Here is an 18388-nt window from a genome sequence, read left to right on the forward strand (position 1 = left end):
GGAAATCTGGACTGCCTACCTCACTATGCGTCAGGAGATCCGAGACCCACAGGTGCATCATCAACGGCCTATGGAGGATCCAAGACCTGGATCTGGTGAAGCACCTATGGAGAATCAAGGGCGACGCCGGGCTCGACGTGTGATGAAATATGAGTTTTTATTTGTTGAACTATATAATTTGTATTGAACTATTTGTTGTTGCACTATTTTGTTGAACTATTTGATTTTCTGTGATGAACTATGTGATAAAAATATTATTTATGTTGAGAATTCAACGCCGAACCACGCCGAATATGAACCGTTTCTCATCGATATTGGACCATTTTTCTATTTATCTGGGCCGAAAAGCGGCCACGAATGGCCCGATATCGGCGCCTGGGGCCGACCTGGGGACAACGGCTGGATGCCCAACCGCCCCCAACGCTGATTTAGCCGCCGGCTCGCTCCCAGGCGACGATTTTTGTGTCTTCTGAAGGGCCAATGGGTGGAGATGCTGTAGTCATGTGAAGCTGGAACATGCGTCGCTCTTCCTCAGCTGAGATGCAGAGGATGGAAAACCATCTCACCCAAAATTCCCGCCACGAAGAGAGTTTGATCTCCCCGCCCAAGTTTTGGCCACGTCATCGATCCGCGCCGAAGCTCATCAGGGCCGTCCATCAGAAACAGCAGCGAGCGGCTGATATCCGTCGATAGACCACCCGACGTCACCGATCCGGGGCACCAACCCCTCCTCCAATCAGAGTCCACCTCCTCCTCTCCATAAATAAAGCCGCCGCGCCCTCCCCATCCCATCACCAACCAGCAATCCAATTCCCCACCACCAGTCCCCTCGCACCCTCCGGCGAACCACCGCACCTCTCCCCGGCGAAGCAACAGCGTCCGATGGCCCCCAAGGCGGAGAAGAAGCCGGCTGCCGCCGAGAAGACCCCGGCGGCGGAGAAGACCACGGCGGGGAAGAAGCCCAAGGCCGAGAAGCGGCCGCCCAAGTCCAAGGAGGGCGGCGCCGACAAGAAGAAGAAGAAGGCCAAGAAGAGCGTGGAGACGTACAAGATCTACATCTTCAAGGTGCTGAAGCAGGTGCACCCGGACATCGGCATCTCCTCCAAGGCCATGTCCATCATGAACTCCTTCATCAACGACATCTTCGAGAAGCTCGCCGGCGAGTCCGCCAAGCTCGCCCGCTACAACAAGAAGCCCACCATCACGTCCCGGGAGATCCAGACCTCCGTCCGCCTCGTCCTCCCCGGGGAGCTCGCCAAGCACGCCGTCTCCGAGGGCACCAAGGCCGTCACCAAGTTCACCTCCTCTTAGATACGCCGTTCCCTGTCTTCTTGGTCGGTCGATGCTTCTCTCTGTAATGGTTAGCTGTTCGGGCTATGTCCCTGTGTAACTTGTGCTGGTGTTGTGGCATCACACTGTTTCAGTATCTCGTGAAATAGTAACGATGGTTATTTATTCTGTCTATCATTTTCAGTTCTTACCGTGATATCCCTTTTCTTGAGTAGTTCTTGCTATGATCCTGTTCCTGAGTCCATCTTGATTTGGCTTGTTATGCAACCTTTGTTCTGAATTATGAATATGGTCATCTGCAAATGTCTGCAGAGAACGACAGTGAACTTGCAGAGATGTTTCTCTGTTCTATTTCTTGGTTGTCTGCAGAGAACGACACTGAACTTGCAGAGATGTTTCTCTGAACCTTGGGGATTCAGTTTATTGGTTGCACTGAAAATTGCTGGCAAACTATGGCTAACAGTAAGATAAAATCGTTGGCACACGACAAGACCTTTCGGTTTGGACCCTGGGCCGAATTCGATGGTTTGGGTTTTGCAAAAGGACACCAACCATTCGGCCAGACGCAATTTGTAGGTGACCAGTTTCCTGTATGAGGAATGGAGCGCAGGGCAGAAGGTTGTGGGTTACAAAACAGAAATAAACCAAGGAGGAAAATAATTATATTTCTTGAAATAATGTACATTTTTCAAGTACGGGTCTACAAAAGAAATTGTCAAAACCTGCAAGTGTGAGTTTATTCCTTTTTTTTTCGAGTTAACTATGAGTTGATTCAACTTTGAATATTCCTTGCGAGTTGCATTGGTTGTAAAAATTATAAATTTGCAAGCCAGAGTTTAGGCCACAAAATGCTTGCAAAAAAGCATTCAGTTACATATAGGACGCGTCCCTCTTTGTTTTGGTATCCAGAAGACCAGAACATACAGATTTTACTTCCAACACGGTCCAACCTCATGCTAAGAGTGCATCCAGAATCACTACGCAATTGAGGCATTCCATAGGAATTCAAGAAGCTCGTTCATTTGTTCAAAGAGGGCTACATAGGAAATTTTCCTGTAGGGTTCTAGTCCTTCCGGCATTCCCCCAAAATCCATCACCAGAGATGATCATGGTATTGCAATAGCAGTTTTACATCCATTTCCTGCACATTCCCCATCTCTGCATTTCCCCTGCTTTCTGCGTCAAATTTCTGTTCACTAAATACCCGGTATTCTGTCTAAGACATTCCATTTGGAAAGCATGATGTTTTCCTTGAATGAATGTGACCACCACCTACTCATCATTTACATAGTTACATGATACACTGGTAAGGATCAATAGCTATACTTCTCCCAGAAATCTGTGACATATGATGTGCTCTGCATTATGCCAAAAGAAGTTCCATCCCAAAAATTTCCGAGCGGCGACTTTGCCCATGAGATTTGTGAATCATCGAACTGCTTGTTACTCTGATTCCTCACGAGAAGCATTCACAATGCTAGTTATGTCCTGGACAACTGCAGACACCGGTGGCCTGAATTCTGGCTCCCTCTGCAGCATGAAAGTTTCTTATCAGATATGTTTTATGCCTTTGATTCATAAGGTTCTTGTGCAAAAAGTGGCAAGCATCACCTATAGTATGCTTAGGAAATTGCGTCCTGGCAGTATTAGAACAAAAATGAATTACCTGGATACAGCGGCTGATTATGTCAGCAAACCGCGACAATACTTTCTCGGAGCACTGCCCTCGAATAGAAGGGTCCACCATCTTGGAAAGGGATTCAATGTCATGGAGCTGACAACCGGCCCATCTAACAAGATGCTGTTCATGGCGTGGGCGTGAACTGTATAATTTTTCGGTTTTCACAACAGACATGCAGGTGAGTCAGAGAGTTGTTTTCTTATGCCAAGCATGAGAGTTCAAATCTGAAACAAACAAGGTAAGTTCGTTGTGAAGCCAAGCATGAGAGTTCAAATCTCTTACCTATCGTATGGTTTACGCCCGGTAAGAAGTTCTAGCATCACTACTCCAAAACTGTAAACATCGCCTCGTTCTGAAATGATCCCAGATTCCTGGAATTCAGGCGCATCATAGTTCAGTAATGTGCGCAACCGACCTGACAGCTGCAACAAAAAGAAACATCCGTGAGCACATAACAAGATGAGTCTGTCAATGCATGTGCGAATTAAATAGGCTAAGGCAAAGGCTAAGTATACTCATTTGTGGTCAAAATAGGATATAAAGCATCAACAGCTACTGAAGTCAGTAACTAATTAAATCCTTCTAGCGAACGGTCCATAAAGCTTTTCTAACAAGTTAAATCTACTCATTTAACATGTTGATACTCTAGTGGAATACCCCGGTAAAGAAACAGTAGGCCCTGTTTGGATTGGATGTAAATTTTGTGTGATGCCCGGTATTCAGTTCAAACTTCAGCTAAATACCGGGGAGCTCACTAATTTCACACTCAATCCAAGCGGGGCCTTAACAGGAAAGACAATCTGTTATCCCCATTACCAGATTACTAATTTTAAGACTTCGAAGGGCGAAGGCATACACCAGAAACCTTTCATTTTCAGTACAGTGCACTGATTTACTGATACTAAAAGACTATTAACAAATTATCACAGTCTATTAGAAAGCTAAGGGAAGACAGAAATGCCGTATCATGCAATACACAACCACATTAGCAAAGCTGATTATCAACATCTGACGTTGATACAGATTTTCTTAGAATGAACTAGTGCATGTTGGTACATCACTATTAACAGATATGCTTCACATGCTATACTAACTTTGGGCTGTATCACAGTTTTGAGACATAGCACCATCAGCCCTTAAAAGTAAGAGGGACCTGAACTTGCCCCATTTTTATGTACTTAGAACATGCAATATCTATAACACATATTACAGCTTACCTGAGTGACAGAACTTGAGGGCATCAGCTCTGCTAGTCCACATTCAGCAACACACACTGACAACTTATCATCTAGGAGAACATTAGCTGGTTCAAAATTCTGATGCACGATCGGGGGTTGGAAGCTTTCATGAAGATACCTGCAGGGAAAGAGTAATTCAGAGTATAAATCTCCACACATGTTAAGAGAGGCAGATATGGACTGCATAAAAGATAAAACTATAATTTGGCTTACTCTAAGGCTTTGCCGGAGCTAAGAGCAACCTGGAGACGAGCATTCCATGATAGTTCAATGTCGATTTCCTCTCTATCATGAAGTGCATCATCTAGTGTTTTTCTGCTGAAGTGATTGTATACAAGTAATCGCTGTCCATATTCAGCACAGTATCCAACTAACTCAAGGGTGTTGGGATGCTTGATCTCTGAGATAAGCGCAACCAGTTCTAGAAAGTCATCCACTGACACTCTTCCATTAGGATTGTCGATCTTCATAACTTCCAATAACTACAAAGAATAAAATAAATCAAGCATAATGTTTAAACTGCACGACAAATAGTGAGTTGCATTGTTACAAGTAGTACTTCATACCTTGCCTTCAGGAAGCTCAGCTAGGAATACCTTTCCTAATCTACTCTCTCTTATCACATTCTGCTCTCTGAAATTGCTTGTATATTGCTGAAGAGATGCAACAGAGTAGGGTGTGGCAGATGTCGGGGTACTTGTCCTTGGTGGAGGGCTATGCCTCCTTTCTGGAGCAACAATGGGCTTAGGCTGTACAACAACTTTTTCAGTAGGGGGTGGTGGAGGGGGAGGGGGTGCAACTGCAAAAAGTTCCGAGTCTGTCCGATCCAAATTAATTATGTGCTCCTTTCGGTTTTCAGCAGGTTTCTTTGGGAGAGCTGCAAGCATTTGCACAGAACTTAGACATTTTAACTTGGTGAACAACATGTCAAAATTAGACTGTCCTTGTTTCAAGGGCTTCATACCTGCTGCTGCCAAACTTGACTCACGGCTCCTCTTTTCAAGGGTCTCACCTGGACCTATCAAATAAAATATCTTCAATTAATACAGAAAAATAAATCCAGAACACCCTGTTCTACCGGTATATGCACAGAAGTTAACCTTTTTTAGTATCATCCCTTTTTTGCACTGAAGCCGGCATAATTTGGGGCTCAACCCTATGATGGACCCTTCCCAGCTGACTTCTGTTATAATCATATCTTGACCGTCTCTCTTGGTACTTGGTCAAACAAAAGATTACCAGCAGGACTATAGATATGAAAAGCACTACTACAAGAATAACAAATCCGGCAATCTTGAGCTTTTTTGACGAATTATGTTTCTGAGATGATGAGGTGCTATCTCGAGTAGTTGATCCATCAGAAGAGTTTGAGGGAGGAGGGGATTTTGAAGGGGGCGATGGAGGTGAGGGTGCTTTTGTTGGACTTAGATCTGTAGGCGTTGTTGTTGGAGTTGGGGCTTGTTTTGGTCCTGCTGGTGTTGGAGTTGGTGCTGGTCCTATTGATGAAGGCGGTGATGCTGACGGGGCTATAGTCGTATTAAATGGATTGCCATCCTTTCTGCACTGGAATTATGTCAGTCACTTAACAAGTCACACAAAATCAATGCAATTAAATATCTAGATCTTCAATAGATGAAATAATGTCAACATTAGACAATGTGATAGGCTGATAGCTATTGCAACTAGGCTGGCACTAAGAAATAGATGAATAAAAGAATGAAGAGGCTTTCTCACTTGAAGATCGGTATGTTCTCTAGTTTCGGAGGTACTGGTCCAGAAAACAAGTTGTTCTCTACATTCCTGATCAGAGTAAGGAAATTGATAAGTAACAAAGAGAACCATTTAATATCTGGAGTAACATCTTTACCACTAGAACAGCATATGGGTTAAACTTTATACTTTGGTAGTGCCATCTATAGCATTGTTCTTTTCTATCAATTAAAACAAAGAAAATATATAGCGTTTCCAAAGGAAAGTTTAGAAGCAAAGCAACTGCCTATTGGGAAATTAATTGCCGGTGCGGTGCCTATTTAACAAAAACTGCAGTAAAATGGAAAGATGCATTGGCTTCTCGAAAGAAGAAATCAGCTACAGTGGGAAACCATTGCCTCCAGAAATAAATGAAAGCCAGATGACAGAAGTGCTTCCTACTACCAGAAGGTATCATCAAGAGACATGAAATAGCGTTTTACTCTCTCTGTACCGTAATATATTATGGTACAGAGGGAGTAACACCTTAATATATTGTGCAAAACATTCAAAAGGCATAAGTTTTTGTGTGTCAGCCACCATGATCTTATAGACTTATCCTCTGAAGACAAATGTTGTGCAACTGATGGCTTGATGGTTTTGTAAGTAACTATCTAAGGCTCTGTGCGTCTGGTAGAACCAGGGGTCCTACCGGACCTGCTCCGGAGTTTGTAGGGGAAGGATGGAGTGGGACGGGGCGATGATCGGGCGCGCCGGCGGCTGGGCGCCGTCGCGTCGGAGGGAGATGGCGGCGGCGGCTAGGGTTAGAGGCGGCTAGGGTTCCGGCTCCTCTGGGAGCCGGGCAATAGGGATAATAATATTCTTATTGCTTGATTAGATTGATACATTTCCTCTCCTTATATAGAGAGGTTTACTTGACTCCTAAGCAAACGATCCTAATACGATAAGATAATTGGGCTAAGCCCCTAATAATGATTAAGACACTTGGGCCATAACCCACTGGGCTAAGCCCCTAATATGCTGGTCATAACACTTCTCCCCGCCTGCACAAACAGCTCGTCCTCGAGCTGTAAGGTGGGGAAGCGCTTGCTGAACTCCTCGAGGTGATCAACCAGCGTCAAACACCTTCGCGACAGCTGGGGCGGCAAGGTCGGCGGCGACAGCGTCCTCCGGGATGTAGTCTGCAACCTCCAGGTAGAAAAGTCGCGGGCAGACGTGGCCGGGCGTGTAGGGCTCGTCGCAGTTGAAGCACAACCCTTGGTGGCGACGCTCGAGTAGCTCGGCTGAGGTGAGCCAGCGGAACGGGCACGCTTCGGTCGCGGCGAGGGGTGCCGCGGAAGCCTGAGCAGGCCGACCCTGAGCGAGATCTGGCCAGGGTAGCGACCCAGTGGCCCGGGACGGTGACTCCTGCTGGACGGCCACCGCGCGGCGCTCGAACGCGCGGGCGTAGTACATGGCCGTCTGGAGATCCTGGGGTCCGCGAAGCTCCATGTCCACACGGATGTGATCCGGAAGTCCACCAACAAAGAGGTTGGCCCGCTGCTGCGCCGTCACGCCCGACGCGTGGCATTGCCAGGGCCTGGAAACGGTCGGTGAAGTCCTGAACCGTGGAGGTGAAGGGAAGGCGGCCTAGCTCAGCCAGGCGGCTCCCGCGGATCGGGGGCCCAAAACGAAGGAGGCAGAGCTCGCGGAAGCGCTCCCAAAGGGGCATGCTGCCCTCGTCCTGCTCGAGGGCGTAGTACCAGATCTGGGCGTGGAGGTGGTAGGATGCCATCCAAGTGCGCTCCGACGCGAGCGTGCGCTGGCCACGAAAAAACTGCTCACACTGGTCGAGCCAGTTAAGCGGGTCCTCCGTGCCGTCATAAGTGGCGAAGTTGATCTTGGCGAACCGTGGCGGCGTCTAGGTCGGCGCGCCATGGCCGACCGGCTCGGCGGTGCGGAGCAGTGACGATGACGGCGCCCGGTCAACGGTGGGGAGGCCGTCGTAGGCCCCCGCGGAGCCGAACGAGGCCCCAGACTGCAGCGTGGGTACCGGTGGGTCCCCGGCCTCTGTGTAAACTGGCGGTGGCGACGTCCCGGATAGCCAGGCCGGGATCGGGGACGGTGACGGCGGAAACCGGACTTGCTGGATCGGAAGGCCTCCCGGTGTGGACTGGCCCAGTCCGGAGCTGGGCGGCGGCGGTGGGAGCTGGACCGGTGCGGGCGGCGCGGTTGGCGCGGGCCAGTGCGGCCACTGCGGCGCTGGGGCGGGCGCGGGTGGCGCCGCGAGAATCGACGCGGGCCACTGCGGCCAGGACGACGCTTGGGCGGGCGGCGACTGGAGCGACAGATGGGCCCCGGCGATCGCCACGGGTACCGAGTACCAGGGCAGGTGCAGCAGCGGCGGGGGCCCGCCGGTGTAGCCTGCCTGGAACGGCAGCAGGGGCGTCCCGCTCGGGCCCGACGCGTTCTGGATCGGCCAGTGCGTCGCCGGGTGGCTGTAGGCGGGGGGCGCAGCCGGCGGGGTGGTGTGCGGGCCGGCCAAGTGCAGGGAGATGCCCTGGACGGCCGTCACGAGGTCCCGCAGGGTGCTGGTCATCTCCTCCGGCGTGAAGACGGAGGTTGTCGGCGGCGCGGAGGTGATTGGGGCCGACGGCGTTGGGCACCCGGCAGTGGTCATCGGGGCGGTGGTGATGATGGGCAGCGGTAGCGTGGGTGTTGATGACGACATGATCGAACCCGAGTCTCTGGATACCAAATTGGTAGAACCAGGGGTCCTACCAGACCTGCTCCGGAGGTTGTAGGGGAAGGATGGAGTGGGACGGGGCGATGATCGGGCGCGCCGGCGGCTGGGCGCCGTCGCGTCGGAGGGAGATGGCGGCGGCGGCTAGGGTTAGAGGTGGCTAGGGTTCCGGCTCCTCTGGGAGCCGGGCAATAGGGATAATAATATTCTTATTGCTTGATTAGATTGATACATCTCCTCTCCTTATATAAAGAGGTTTACTTGACTCCTATCCTAAGCAAACGATCCTAATGCGATAAGATAATTGGGCTAAGCCCCTAATAATGATTAAGATACTTGGGCCATAACCCACTGGGCTAAGCCCCTAATATGCTGGTCATAACAGCGTCAATCAATGCAGAGGCCGGGGGCATGCCTCTTTTTCGAAGAAAAAGTAAGTAACTGACTAATAAGCACATAATAATATTAAATCAGCAAAAAACTTTACCGGAACAGGTAGAATTAAATCAGCAAAAAACTTTACGGGAACAGGTAGAATTAAATCAAATGCCTTCTATTCAATTTGCTAAGATAACTGAAAGAGGATGATATAAGGAAGAAGACATTGAGGGATTACAGGTCTTTGATGGGGAGATCCTGCAAGTTGTCAAGGGTCCCTGACAGTTGATTGTCTTGTATGCGCCTATCATATAACAGTTAACAAATAAGGAAACAGAAATGACCTGGGAAAATAGGAACATGAAAGGTAAGATGTAAACTCACAATGTAGTCAAAGATGACAGGTTTTTCATTGAAGGTGGTAACACACCAGTAAAGTTGTTCTCAGAAATATCCCTGTAACAAAGCTTGGATGCTATCAGCAAGCAATTAATACATCATCCTGATCAACACCTATAAAAGTGTAGGAAATAGGGATACATCTTACAGATTTATAAGTCCAGCAAGTGAATCGAAAGCATCTGGCAGTTCTCCATCTAGATGGTTGACGTTGAGTGACCTGGAAAAAATAAGGATATTAAGAAATGCGCTTGACAAAACAAACTAGCATGAGTATAGACTCGTTGAGAAAAAAAAAAGAAGAGGAGTCTTACATGGCTGATAAACCTGTAAGTTTGGACAACGAACTGGGAATACTTCCAGTGAGCTGATTAGCAGAGAGGAAACTGCAGCAACAGTGAGTAAAGATTGTACCATCAGATGGATTATATCTCAAAGACTAAAAGAGTTGCAGACGAGATCAAAACACGTACAGATTCTGCAGTGTGAGAGGTAGGTCTTCTGGTATAGTTCCACCAATATTATTGTTACTAAGATCTCTACGGGAACAGGTAGAATTAAATCAGCAAAAAACTTTATTTGGATACAGAAAAAGTAAATTAAACCAGCGGAAGAAGCCGTAAAAAAATATCAGTGATTTTTTTTACTGTGGCGACAATGGCGAAACAGGATATATGTAATGATGAACTTCAGCAAAGAATAAATTTACTGCATTAGCGCCCTTACATGGTGGTGATTGAAGTGAAGTTCCCTAAGCTGCTCAGCTGCCCTCCCAGGTTTGCGACATTCATCTTTCTAGAAAATGGTAATCTCATAAATAGTCCAAAACAAACAAATCAACGAAAGTACGAAACAAAAGCGAGCCCAACGAAGAGCCTGACATACATTTTGGTAATGCCTGTGCCGGTGCAGGTAACTCCCTGCCAACCCTCGCCGCAGGGGTCTCCGCCGTTTGGAATCCACCCGGGAAGGCTCGGCGATCCGAGCGAAACGTACAGTCCATTCATAGCAATAACTACACACCACAAAAAGGATATAAAGAAGAAGCCATGAGCATGAGCATTATTAATAAGTGGAACCCATACAAATCCCCATGCTGCCAACTTTTGCATCACAGCACACATGAGCTGAAGGCAGCGAGCGATTTTTAAAAGAACAGGAATGCACTTGCAAAAGCCACACTGGGTTCCCCACCCACATTTGTACCACTAAACAGACTAATGAAAAAGCTTGTGAGAATCAACACGTGTTACTTGGATCACTTTTGATTCCTACAGTAATCTCACCCCAGCACCTCGTTTGTCTGCTATTTTGCAGATTCACCGATACGGCAATTAGCGCGATTAAGAGTGAAACACGCGTTGTGGTGCCACTTAAAAGAAAAATCCAATCTACCATTGCTTTCGCTGGCCGTTCATGCTATCAACTTCGACCGATCCGGCTCACGACCAACATATCTCTTTATCCCGTTGCTGTCGAGGACGATGGGAGGGACACAGTTGAGCAGAGGACACCACGCTACTACTGTAGGCCTCAGAAGTTGCTCTCGTTATCCCTGCCGACAGGGACGGCCCGGTTGCTGGAAAGCCAGTAAAAACATCAACCGATCCGAATTACACATGTCGTGGTCGATCGCCTCGCGCTCGCCAATTCTGCGTTGCCGCACCCGAGACACAAAAAATCTGGTGGCAATCTCATGAAGAACCGCGCTGCGGAATTCACCACCGGAGTTGAGCCCGTCGAACCCACAGACCTATCCGGAAAGCCGGAGGGTCCTTTGGGGCCCCCCGTCGGTGCGCTAGCTGTCACCACGTTCGTGCTCCCTCAAAGAAAAAAAAAAGTAACCACGTTCGTATCGTACGCGAGCGCCGCCCGCAGCCGACACAGTTTCACCGCGCACGGTCAAATTGCGGAGTAAAAACCCGCGGAACCGGCGTAGATTACGGGCTCGCGTGAGATGGAGCAAGCGGCGGCGGCGGACCGAAAATCAATGCCCTGCTTCCCACTTCCACCGGCGAGGAGCATCGGCCCAACCGTGTCGGTCGCTCGCCGCACGCAGGCACGCACGCACGCACCGGAACGGCTAACGAGAGAAGGGAAAGGGCGAGGGGGCGTACCGTCGGAGGCGTCGGTGACCGCGCGCGCGCCCCGCGGCGCCAATGCGGCGGCGGCGACCAGCAGCAGAACCAGCAGTACTCGGCCGCCCCCGCCGCATGCGCGCGCCGGAGCCCGCCTCGTCATCTCCGCCCGACAATTCACACCATCCGGCGCGCCGTCTTCCCCGCTCCCCGCCACACGCGCGCGCGGGGCTGGAGCACGATCGGAGTCAGATGGGAACCGCCGGGCGGGCGCAGATCCACCGGGGGGCACGACCGCGTAGGGAACACCGGAAGAGGGGTGGCGGAGAAGTGGACGCGGGCGAGGCGAGACCAGCAGCAAGTGGCAAGCGAGCAGGGAGAGCACAAGGGAGGGAGGGCGTGCAGAATAATGATGCGGCGACGGGTGGAAGACCGAAGACGCGAGGAGGAGGAGGAGGAAATGCGCGCTGGACTGGACCGGACGGACGGACGGGATGGCGCCGGGTGAGTTTTATGGTGGCGGGCGGGGCCAGGGCGAGTGACGTGGTGGAGCTACCCGGCCCGAGGCGGATCGGGCTGGCGGTCCACGGCGGCGGCGGCGGCACAGGGGATGCGCGCATGTGCGTGCGGTGCGAGCTCTGCCTGCCTAGCTGTCGTGCCTCTGTATTTTTGCGGCGGTTTGTGGGCGCATAGCTGGTTTTGCCGGGCCGTTTCGGCCTCTGGACTTTGGACCCTTTCTGCCCTACCCTGCGCCATCTTCATCTGTCACCATTGTCTCAAAAAAAAATATATCTTCATCTGTCACCACACGTAACACCGTAACTTTGTCTCAAAAAAAAAACGTAACACCGTAACACGAACACAAGTTGTATTCCACTCGTGTCTTCCGCCGTGGGCACATTTTTTCTTCTTCTCGAGAAAGCCGTGACACTGACGAGATAGACACACGTCCGCTTCTCTGCCTCGTTTATTTACCATATCCCTGGAGCATGCACGAGAGGAATGAGTGTCGTGCACAGAGGGGATCGCTGCCTGCTCGCGTACCGCGCCACCCGTTGCTGCGCTCATAGGCCTCTCTCAAGATTTTCTGACAAGTTCCTTCAGGCAGGGTGCCTCCTGTCAATCAAATGGTGTGCACGCCAGCCCGTGGTCGCGGAATCTTCAGGCGTGCACGTACACGGCCACCACACGATGCGTCCGTCAATGGCGACGGCGAAGGCGACGTCGTCGTGAGAATCCATTTGCGTTCTTGTCTACCGCTTGGTTTGTAGTAGCAGTAGTAGTGCATCGGCGGCGATAGCAAGCCTTTTGACTAGCAAATGCAGTCACCCTAGCTGGTACTACTACGCAGCTCGCAGGAGTAGGTGTTGCTCTTGACCAGGTCAGGCACCACATTTGTGATGTGTGTGCATATAGTTGTTGCTCCAATTATGAACTGCTCGTTGACCGACCTTTGTTTTTGCATGCGTGGCTGTCGCTCGAATTTAGAATTACACGAGTTGACCGACTTCTCGTCTAGAGACGGGCAGTCTGCCAGATTTAAGTATGTGCACCTGCGTGTTTAGTTGACTATGGGACATTATTAGTAGTTCTTAGCTTTGAGAACTGGGGATGGATGAATCATGGGCCGACTTCAAATTTTTCCTTTTTGTGCGGATGCATGAAATATTCAAGTTGTGCCGCACCCGTCATGAAATGGTAGGTGACGGCCGGGTTAGAGATATATACTCCCTCCGTCTCAAATTTTGTCTTAGACAAGAATTTAGGAACGAAGGGAGTATGTGTGAACACTGATTCCTTCAACACGGAATTACCACGCACAACTTAGTTTACTCGAGCGAAGACAATGTTGCGATTGATTAACATTGACACAACACAATTTTTCTTCAACACTAGCATATTCATATGGCAAGCGATGGTCGCGGTACATTTGGTCAGGGCGCGTTTTCAGCCATGTCCAGATAATCTTTTGAGAAAAATCGTCATCGGAAGCCATGCACGAGAGAAGCGTGCGTGTCGTGTCCAGGCACCCATGTTCTCGGAATTGCCACATGCTCGCGTATTGTTCTACTCATTGTTTGCCCACGTAACAATCTTCTCGTGATTTTGTGAAAAGGTTCGGCCCTTCAGCTGGGTGCCTCAATCAACAATGTATGTGTGTGTGCACGACAATCCATGCTCGTGGAATCTTTCATTTCATGGGTGCACGTACACGAGCACGACACGATGCGTCCCGTCAATGGCGACGGACGGCGTCGTGGCCGGTTCGTGCTGGCAGCCTACGGGCCGCTGCTTTTTCTTGATTTCTTCCTACGTGCTACGTTGTACGCTCCAAGTCGACGCCGACGTCGTGAGAATCCATTCGCGTTGTTGTCTACCGCTTGGTTTGTAGTGCCATCGATCGTTAGCTCCAAGTAGTACGCAGTAGGTATTGTTGCTCTGACCTGGTCATTTGTAACTACTACTACTACATAGTACCACATTTGTTGCTTGAATTATGAGTTGCAAAGTTGACCGACCTTAGTTTTGCATGTGTAGTTGTCATTCGAATTTAGAATCGCACGAGTTGACCGACTTGTGCATGTACACTACAGTAGCTAGTTCTCGTTTAGAATTGCAATTTGACAGATTTAAGTACTTGCATATGTGTGTTTAGTTGACTTTGGGACATTAAAAGTATTCTCACCATTGAGAATTTGGGATGGATCGAGATCCTACGGGCCGACTTCATTTTCTTTGTTCCTTTCTTTCTTTTGGGATGCATCAAATATTCAAATTGTACCGCATCCGTCACGAAATGGCAGACGATGGCTTAGGGGATGTCAGGATGTGTCAACACAGACTTCTTAAGCATTGAATTATACTACTCGCATCTTCAACTCCGACCGTTAAACCGCTCGCATATGTCCGAACAGCCTTGTTCGGACCGCATCCAACGCGGTCTTATATCGGTCTGGGACACGGCCTCGATATACTTTCTCCTGCAATTCGGAGACAAACGTGGGGGTTTTGCAAGCATCCGGACAACACCCATGCCCACTTCTGATCACGGTAATAACACGCGGTTGCCGAGGCGTTTACTTCGGCTCCACCCGCTCGTCCCTCTGCTGCTCACCATTGCTATGTAAACTACTGTCCCGGCCATAGTCGCAGTCGTCCGTGTCCGATCCCTCTCCGCACCACTCCCACCAAGGATTCCTCCCGAGCCAAAGCTCTCTGGGACGGGCTGACGCCGGACCAGAAGAAGGAGATGGTTGCCATTTGTAGCCGGAGGACGACAACGTCCCAATGGAGGACGTGACTGACGATGCCGGTGCTACTCTTCTCCTCCGCGCCACCCTCGCCGGTGCATTGCACCATGACCATCGGCTAGGACCGTGCCCATTACATGGACATGGTGCGGGACGAGCAGGAGGAGCAGTTCCGGGAGGCGCAGGCCCACCCCGCCCACAACCACCAACTTCTTCAGGAGCACCTACAGGTGGAGGAGCAGACCGGCAGGGTGATCGTGCCGGACGAGGACGTGGCGGAGCAAGCGAAGGAGCAGCTCACCCTGGCAGGGCGATCACGGTGGAAGCGGACGTGGCAGAGCAAGCGGCGCTGCTCGACTCCTACCGCTCCGCCCGCTGGCGGTACTGCCAGCAGGCGACAGAATTGGCGGCCGCCTACAAGGAATGTGACGAGACGGATGAGGCAGTGTTTGGCGAGATGGACGACGAGGACAACATGGTCGGCTCCGCCGAGACCGCGCCCCGCCACCACGATCACGAAGCCGACAAAGTTCGCAGGCGCTGCCGGCAGCGAGGAAGAGTAGTGCACGGTAGGTCGCCGGCGCTTGGGTCCCATAAAGGCCACCGCTTCTTCCCTCCCGTCAACGCCAAGCTTAGTGGGCTCAACAACGAAGGCTGATTAGTCGCTTGACGGCGGCGTGGAGGCGGACAACTTCACTTTTCGGGGCTCCGGAGGCGGAGCTAGAGAGCGCCTAGGCGGAACTGAAGAAGGCAAAGCTTCAGTCCTCAGGGCTCATGGCCGGACACGGGGAACAAGCACCGGTGATCATAGATTAGGTGCATTAATTATACCTCAAGAGCCGTAGGAGCACAACTTATTTGATGTAAATGCAATGAAATTCGTCATGTTGATGTGAAATCTGGCCGTGCATGAACGAATTTCGTCCAATTTGGATGACGGCCTCCCGCATCCTTGTCTGCGAACTGTCCCCCCCCCCTCTCTGCCTGTGGACGGATGCGAGAGGAAATTTGCGGGTTGCCGCTGGAGATGCCCTAACTCCCCGCAAAAAAGAAAAAAAAATTACACCACTAACAACTTAAACTAGTCAAGTGAAACCGATGTTACTATTGATTAACATTGCCACATATACATTGTTTCTTCAACACTAGCATATTCATATGTCAAGTGGTGGTCACGCGGTTGCATGCTAAAGGCATTATACGTTTGGCTGAGGTTTCCTCCGTGGGTGACGCATGAGGGTGATTTTCGACAAGAAACTACTCCCTTCGTTCGGAATTACTTGTATCAGAGATGGATGTATATAGAACTAAAATACATCTAGATATATCCATTTATGTAACAGGTAATTCCGAACGGAGGGAGTAGCAATCGTCACGGCCCATGAGTTTTACCTTCCCACCCAAGTGTGAATGATCTCAGGTCAACCACGGGCAAAGCATGGACACTACTCACGGTGTGAACCTTGAAAACTTGAGTGAAGTTTTCCACAAGCGAGCAAGCGGCCAAGCACGCGTATCCCTGTCTCTCGCTCCCTCTCCAGTCGTGTTGACTGATAAAAAAACCTCTAGGCTGTGATTGGGTGCTGGTTGATCTAGTCCAGCGTGCATTAGGTGCGTCTGAACGGGCGGCTCGTAAAGAACACTAGTTCTCACGTGCATGCACGTACAACATTTGTCCCGTCCATGCGATCGTAGATTTGGTCATTAGTTTCGATTGGTACCGGCGGGATGGAGTTAGGATCCGCTGAGGTACAACTAATGAAGAGGAAACCGGTGAGAGTGTACTGTGGATGCATGATTTCCCTAGGTGGTAGGTGTTCAAGTGTGACACACTAGCACGCGCGGACACGCATTGAGAGTTTAAGCCGCCGTACCATTTTAAGATTGTCGAAGTCGCCACAAACGTCTTTTCCCAATGGATGGAAGCGTCTCCTTTCACTGAACGCACATCGCGCGAAAGGCCTGAAATAGATCAAGAAAAATGCGAGCACCAGCGTCAAGTCTAGAAACTAAACCCTGATGGGCTGAGGATATCACTGTCCTCCTAAGAGCATCTACTCCCTCCGGTCCTTTTTAATTCGCATATAAGGTTTGACTGAAGTCAAGCCTCGTAAATGACCAACTTTATAGAAAAAAGTACCAACATTCACAATCTGAAATCAATACCAATAGATGTGTCATGACTTAAGGTTTCATATTGTATAACTTTAGCATGGCAGATGTTGATATTTTTTTATATAAATACGGTCAAACTTTGTGAAGTTTGACTTCAGAGAATTCTAATATGCAGAGTAAAAAGGACCGGAGGGAGTACAGTCATACTTGGAATATCCGGCCCCTCAAACGCCCGCGGACGCGCCCGGGCGCGTCCGCCGGCACTGAACGGGCACTCCTCATTTAGGTCCGTCCGCACCCGCGTATCTCGAATTCGGCCCCTCATATCCATGCAACACATGCACGCGTGAAAACAAACCTATGTAGATCAACAAACTAGCACGGAATCTAGTTAAAACATGCATAATTGTAGCACAAACGATCATCGGACAACCAAAACATGCAGTTTCAATCGGATAGTACCCTAAACATACGATAAAAATACTTAATTCAACAGGGAAGGGCGGAGGAAATCACCATTTCCTCGCTGCCCCCTTCCCCTTGCGGTCGGTGCTGCTGCTTTGGCCTTTGGTGTAGGCGTCGTCCGCCGGAGAGTCGTCATCGTCAATGTCGGAGCTTTTGAGCCGTCGTCGGAGAGCTCCATGTGACCCTCGGCAGGCCTTCTGAGCAAGCGTTCCCGCTCCTCGACGTGCCTCATTGCCTTCGCCGATGCCTCGCGCTCCAACAGCTCGATAGCGAGCCGGGGAGCTTTGCGTTCTTCCGTGGGCTGCCTCTGCTGCTGCCGCCCTGATCTAGACGGGAGCGGCACAAAGCAATGTGGAGATGCTGGCTGTAGATGCTCTAACCATCCAATCACAGATTGACTCACGTGGTACACTAGAAGCTATCATAGCGCATACATACCACGCCTCTGACTCGGATGCACTTACTTAGAAGGCAGGCACTTTATCAGTACTTTCCAAACGAATTCTAGGCATCCAAGAAAATTTTGGGGTTTCAAACATGGAGAGATCGTATTGCTTCGCTCGTGGCACAGCAGCAAAGCAGTGGTTTGCTAGTTGCTTTGTGCACCAATCTAGGTAGCCAAAGCAGCGGCTCTATTTCAAATAATGCGACCACTCACAGCCAGCCAGCAAATATATTGTATATTGTATAGAAAGAACTTTTAGGACCTGTATATTTATTCGTGGGGGAACAGCTGATTTATTATGTATCGGCTCCATTGTTGTTGGATCCGGGCATGGCATGGGCATAGCCGCCGCGTAGATGATCCCATACAGGCAGAGGAGGATCAAGTCTGAGCTCAGCTCATCCATGTGACTGAAAACTGTACGTGCTCGGCCACTTGTCCCCCCCCCCCCCCCCGGGTAAATCGGCAAGGCCTCTACTCCATTGTTTAATGGGAGTACCTAGAACTTATCTAGATGAGACGTAATTTGGTCTCATTCACCTGAAAAACAAGAACGGATACAACCCACGTCAGCACATACGCATCTTATAGCACCACCAATGGCTATAAAAAATAA

The 18388-nt window shown here is 50.0% G+C and overlaps 2 protein-coding genes and 1 pseudogene across 2 annotated transcripts; 1 reads left to right on the forward strand and 2 right to left on the reverse strand.

The window, feature by feature from the left end:
• Positions 1–774: 774 nt before the first annotated feature.
• On the forward strand, positions 775–1462 carry LOC125523409 (histone H2B.5-like). Its single transcript, XM_048688443.2, has one exon. It carries the CDS (start codon positions 883–885, stop codon positions 1309–1311), a length of 429 nt encoding a protein of 142 aa, XP_048544400.1. The 5' UTR covers positions 775–882; the 3' UTR covers positions 1312–1462.
• An 826-nt stretch (positions 1463–2288) lies between these two features.
• Positions 2289–11995, reverse strand: LOC125523408 (protein STRUBBELIG-RECEPTOR FAMILY 3). Its single transcript, XM_048688442.2, has 17 exons — positions 11536–11995; positions 10304–10433; positions 10145–10213; positions 9892–9957; positions 9733–9804; positions 9567–9638; positions 9404–9475; positions 9258–9323; positions 5944–6009; positions 5310–5767; positions 5174–5227; positions 4776–5086; positions 4423–4691; positions 4189–4327; positions 3254–3393; positions 2957–3113; positions 2289–2820 (listed from the first exon to the last, which is right to left on the reverse strand). Exons 1-17 carry the CDS (start codon positions 11657–11659, stop codon positions 2734–2736), a joined length of 2352 nt encoding a protein of 783 aa, XP_048544399.2. The 5' UTR covers positions 11660–11995; the 3' UTR covers positions 2289–2733.
• On the reverse strand, positions 6018–9251 carry LOC147961478 (uncharacterized; annotated as a pseudogene).
• Positions 11996–18388: the final 6393 nt, after the last annotated feature.

Source organism: Triticum urartu, chromosome 7A, assembly GCF_056163025.1.
Source record: "Triticum urartu cultivar PI428250 chromosome 7A, HENAU_Tu73, whole genome shotgun sequence".
Lineage (NCBI taxonomy): Eukaryota > Viridiplantae > Streptophyta > Magnoliopsida > Poales > Poaceae > Triticum > Triticum urartu.

What these genes read in the sequence shown, in the direction of transcription:
- LOC125523409 (XM_048688443.2), top strand. Translation starts at nt 883, where the DNA reads ATGGCCCCCAAGGCGGAGAAGAAGCCGGCTGCCGCCGAGAAGACCCCG.
- LOC125523408 (XM_048688442.2), bottom strand. Translation starts at nt 11,659, where the DNA reads ATGACGAGGCGGGCTCCGGCGCGCGCATGCGGCGGGGGCGGCCGAGTA. An exon ending in CTTGCTGGACTTATAAATCT is followed by an intron (nt 9,476 to 9,566) that starts GTAAGATGTATC and finishes GCTTTGTTACAG; the next exon opens with GGATATTTCTGAGAACAACT. An exon ending in CTGAGCTTCCTGAAGGCAAG is followed by an intron (nt 4,692 to 4,775) that starts GTATGAAGTACT and finishes TATTCTTTGTAG; the next exon opens with TTATTGGAAGTTATGAAGAT.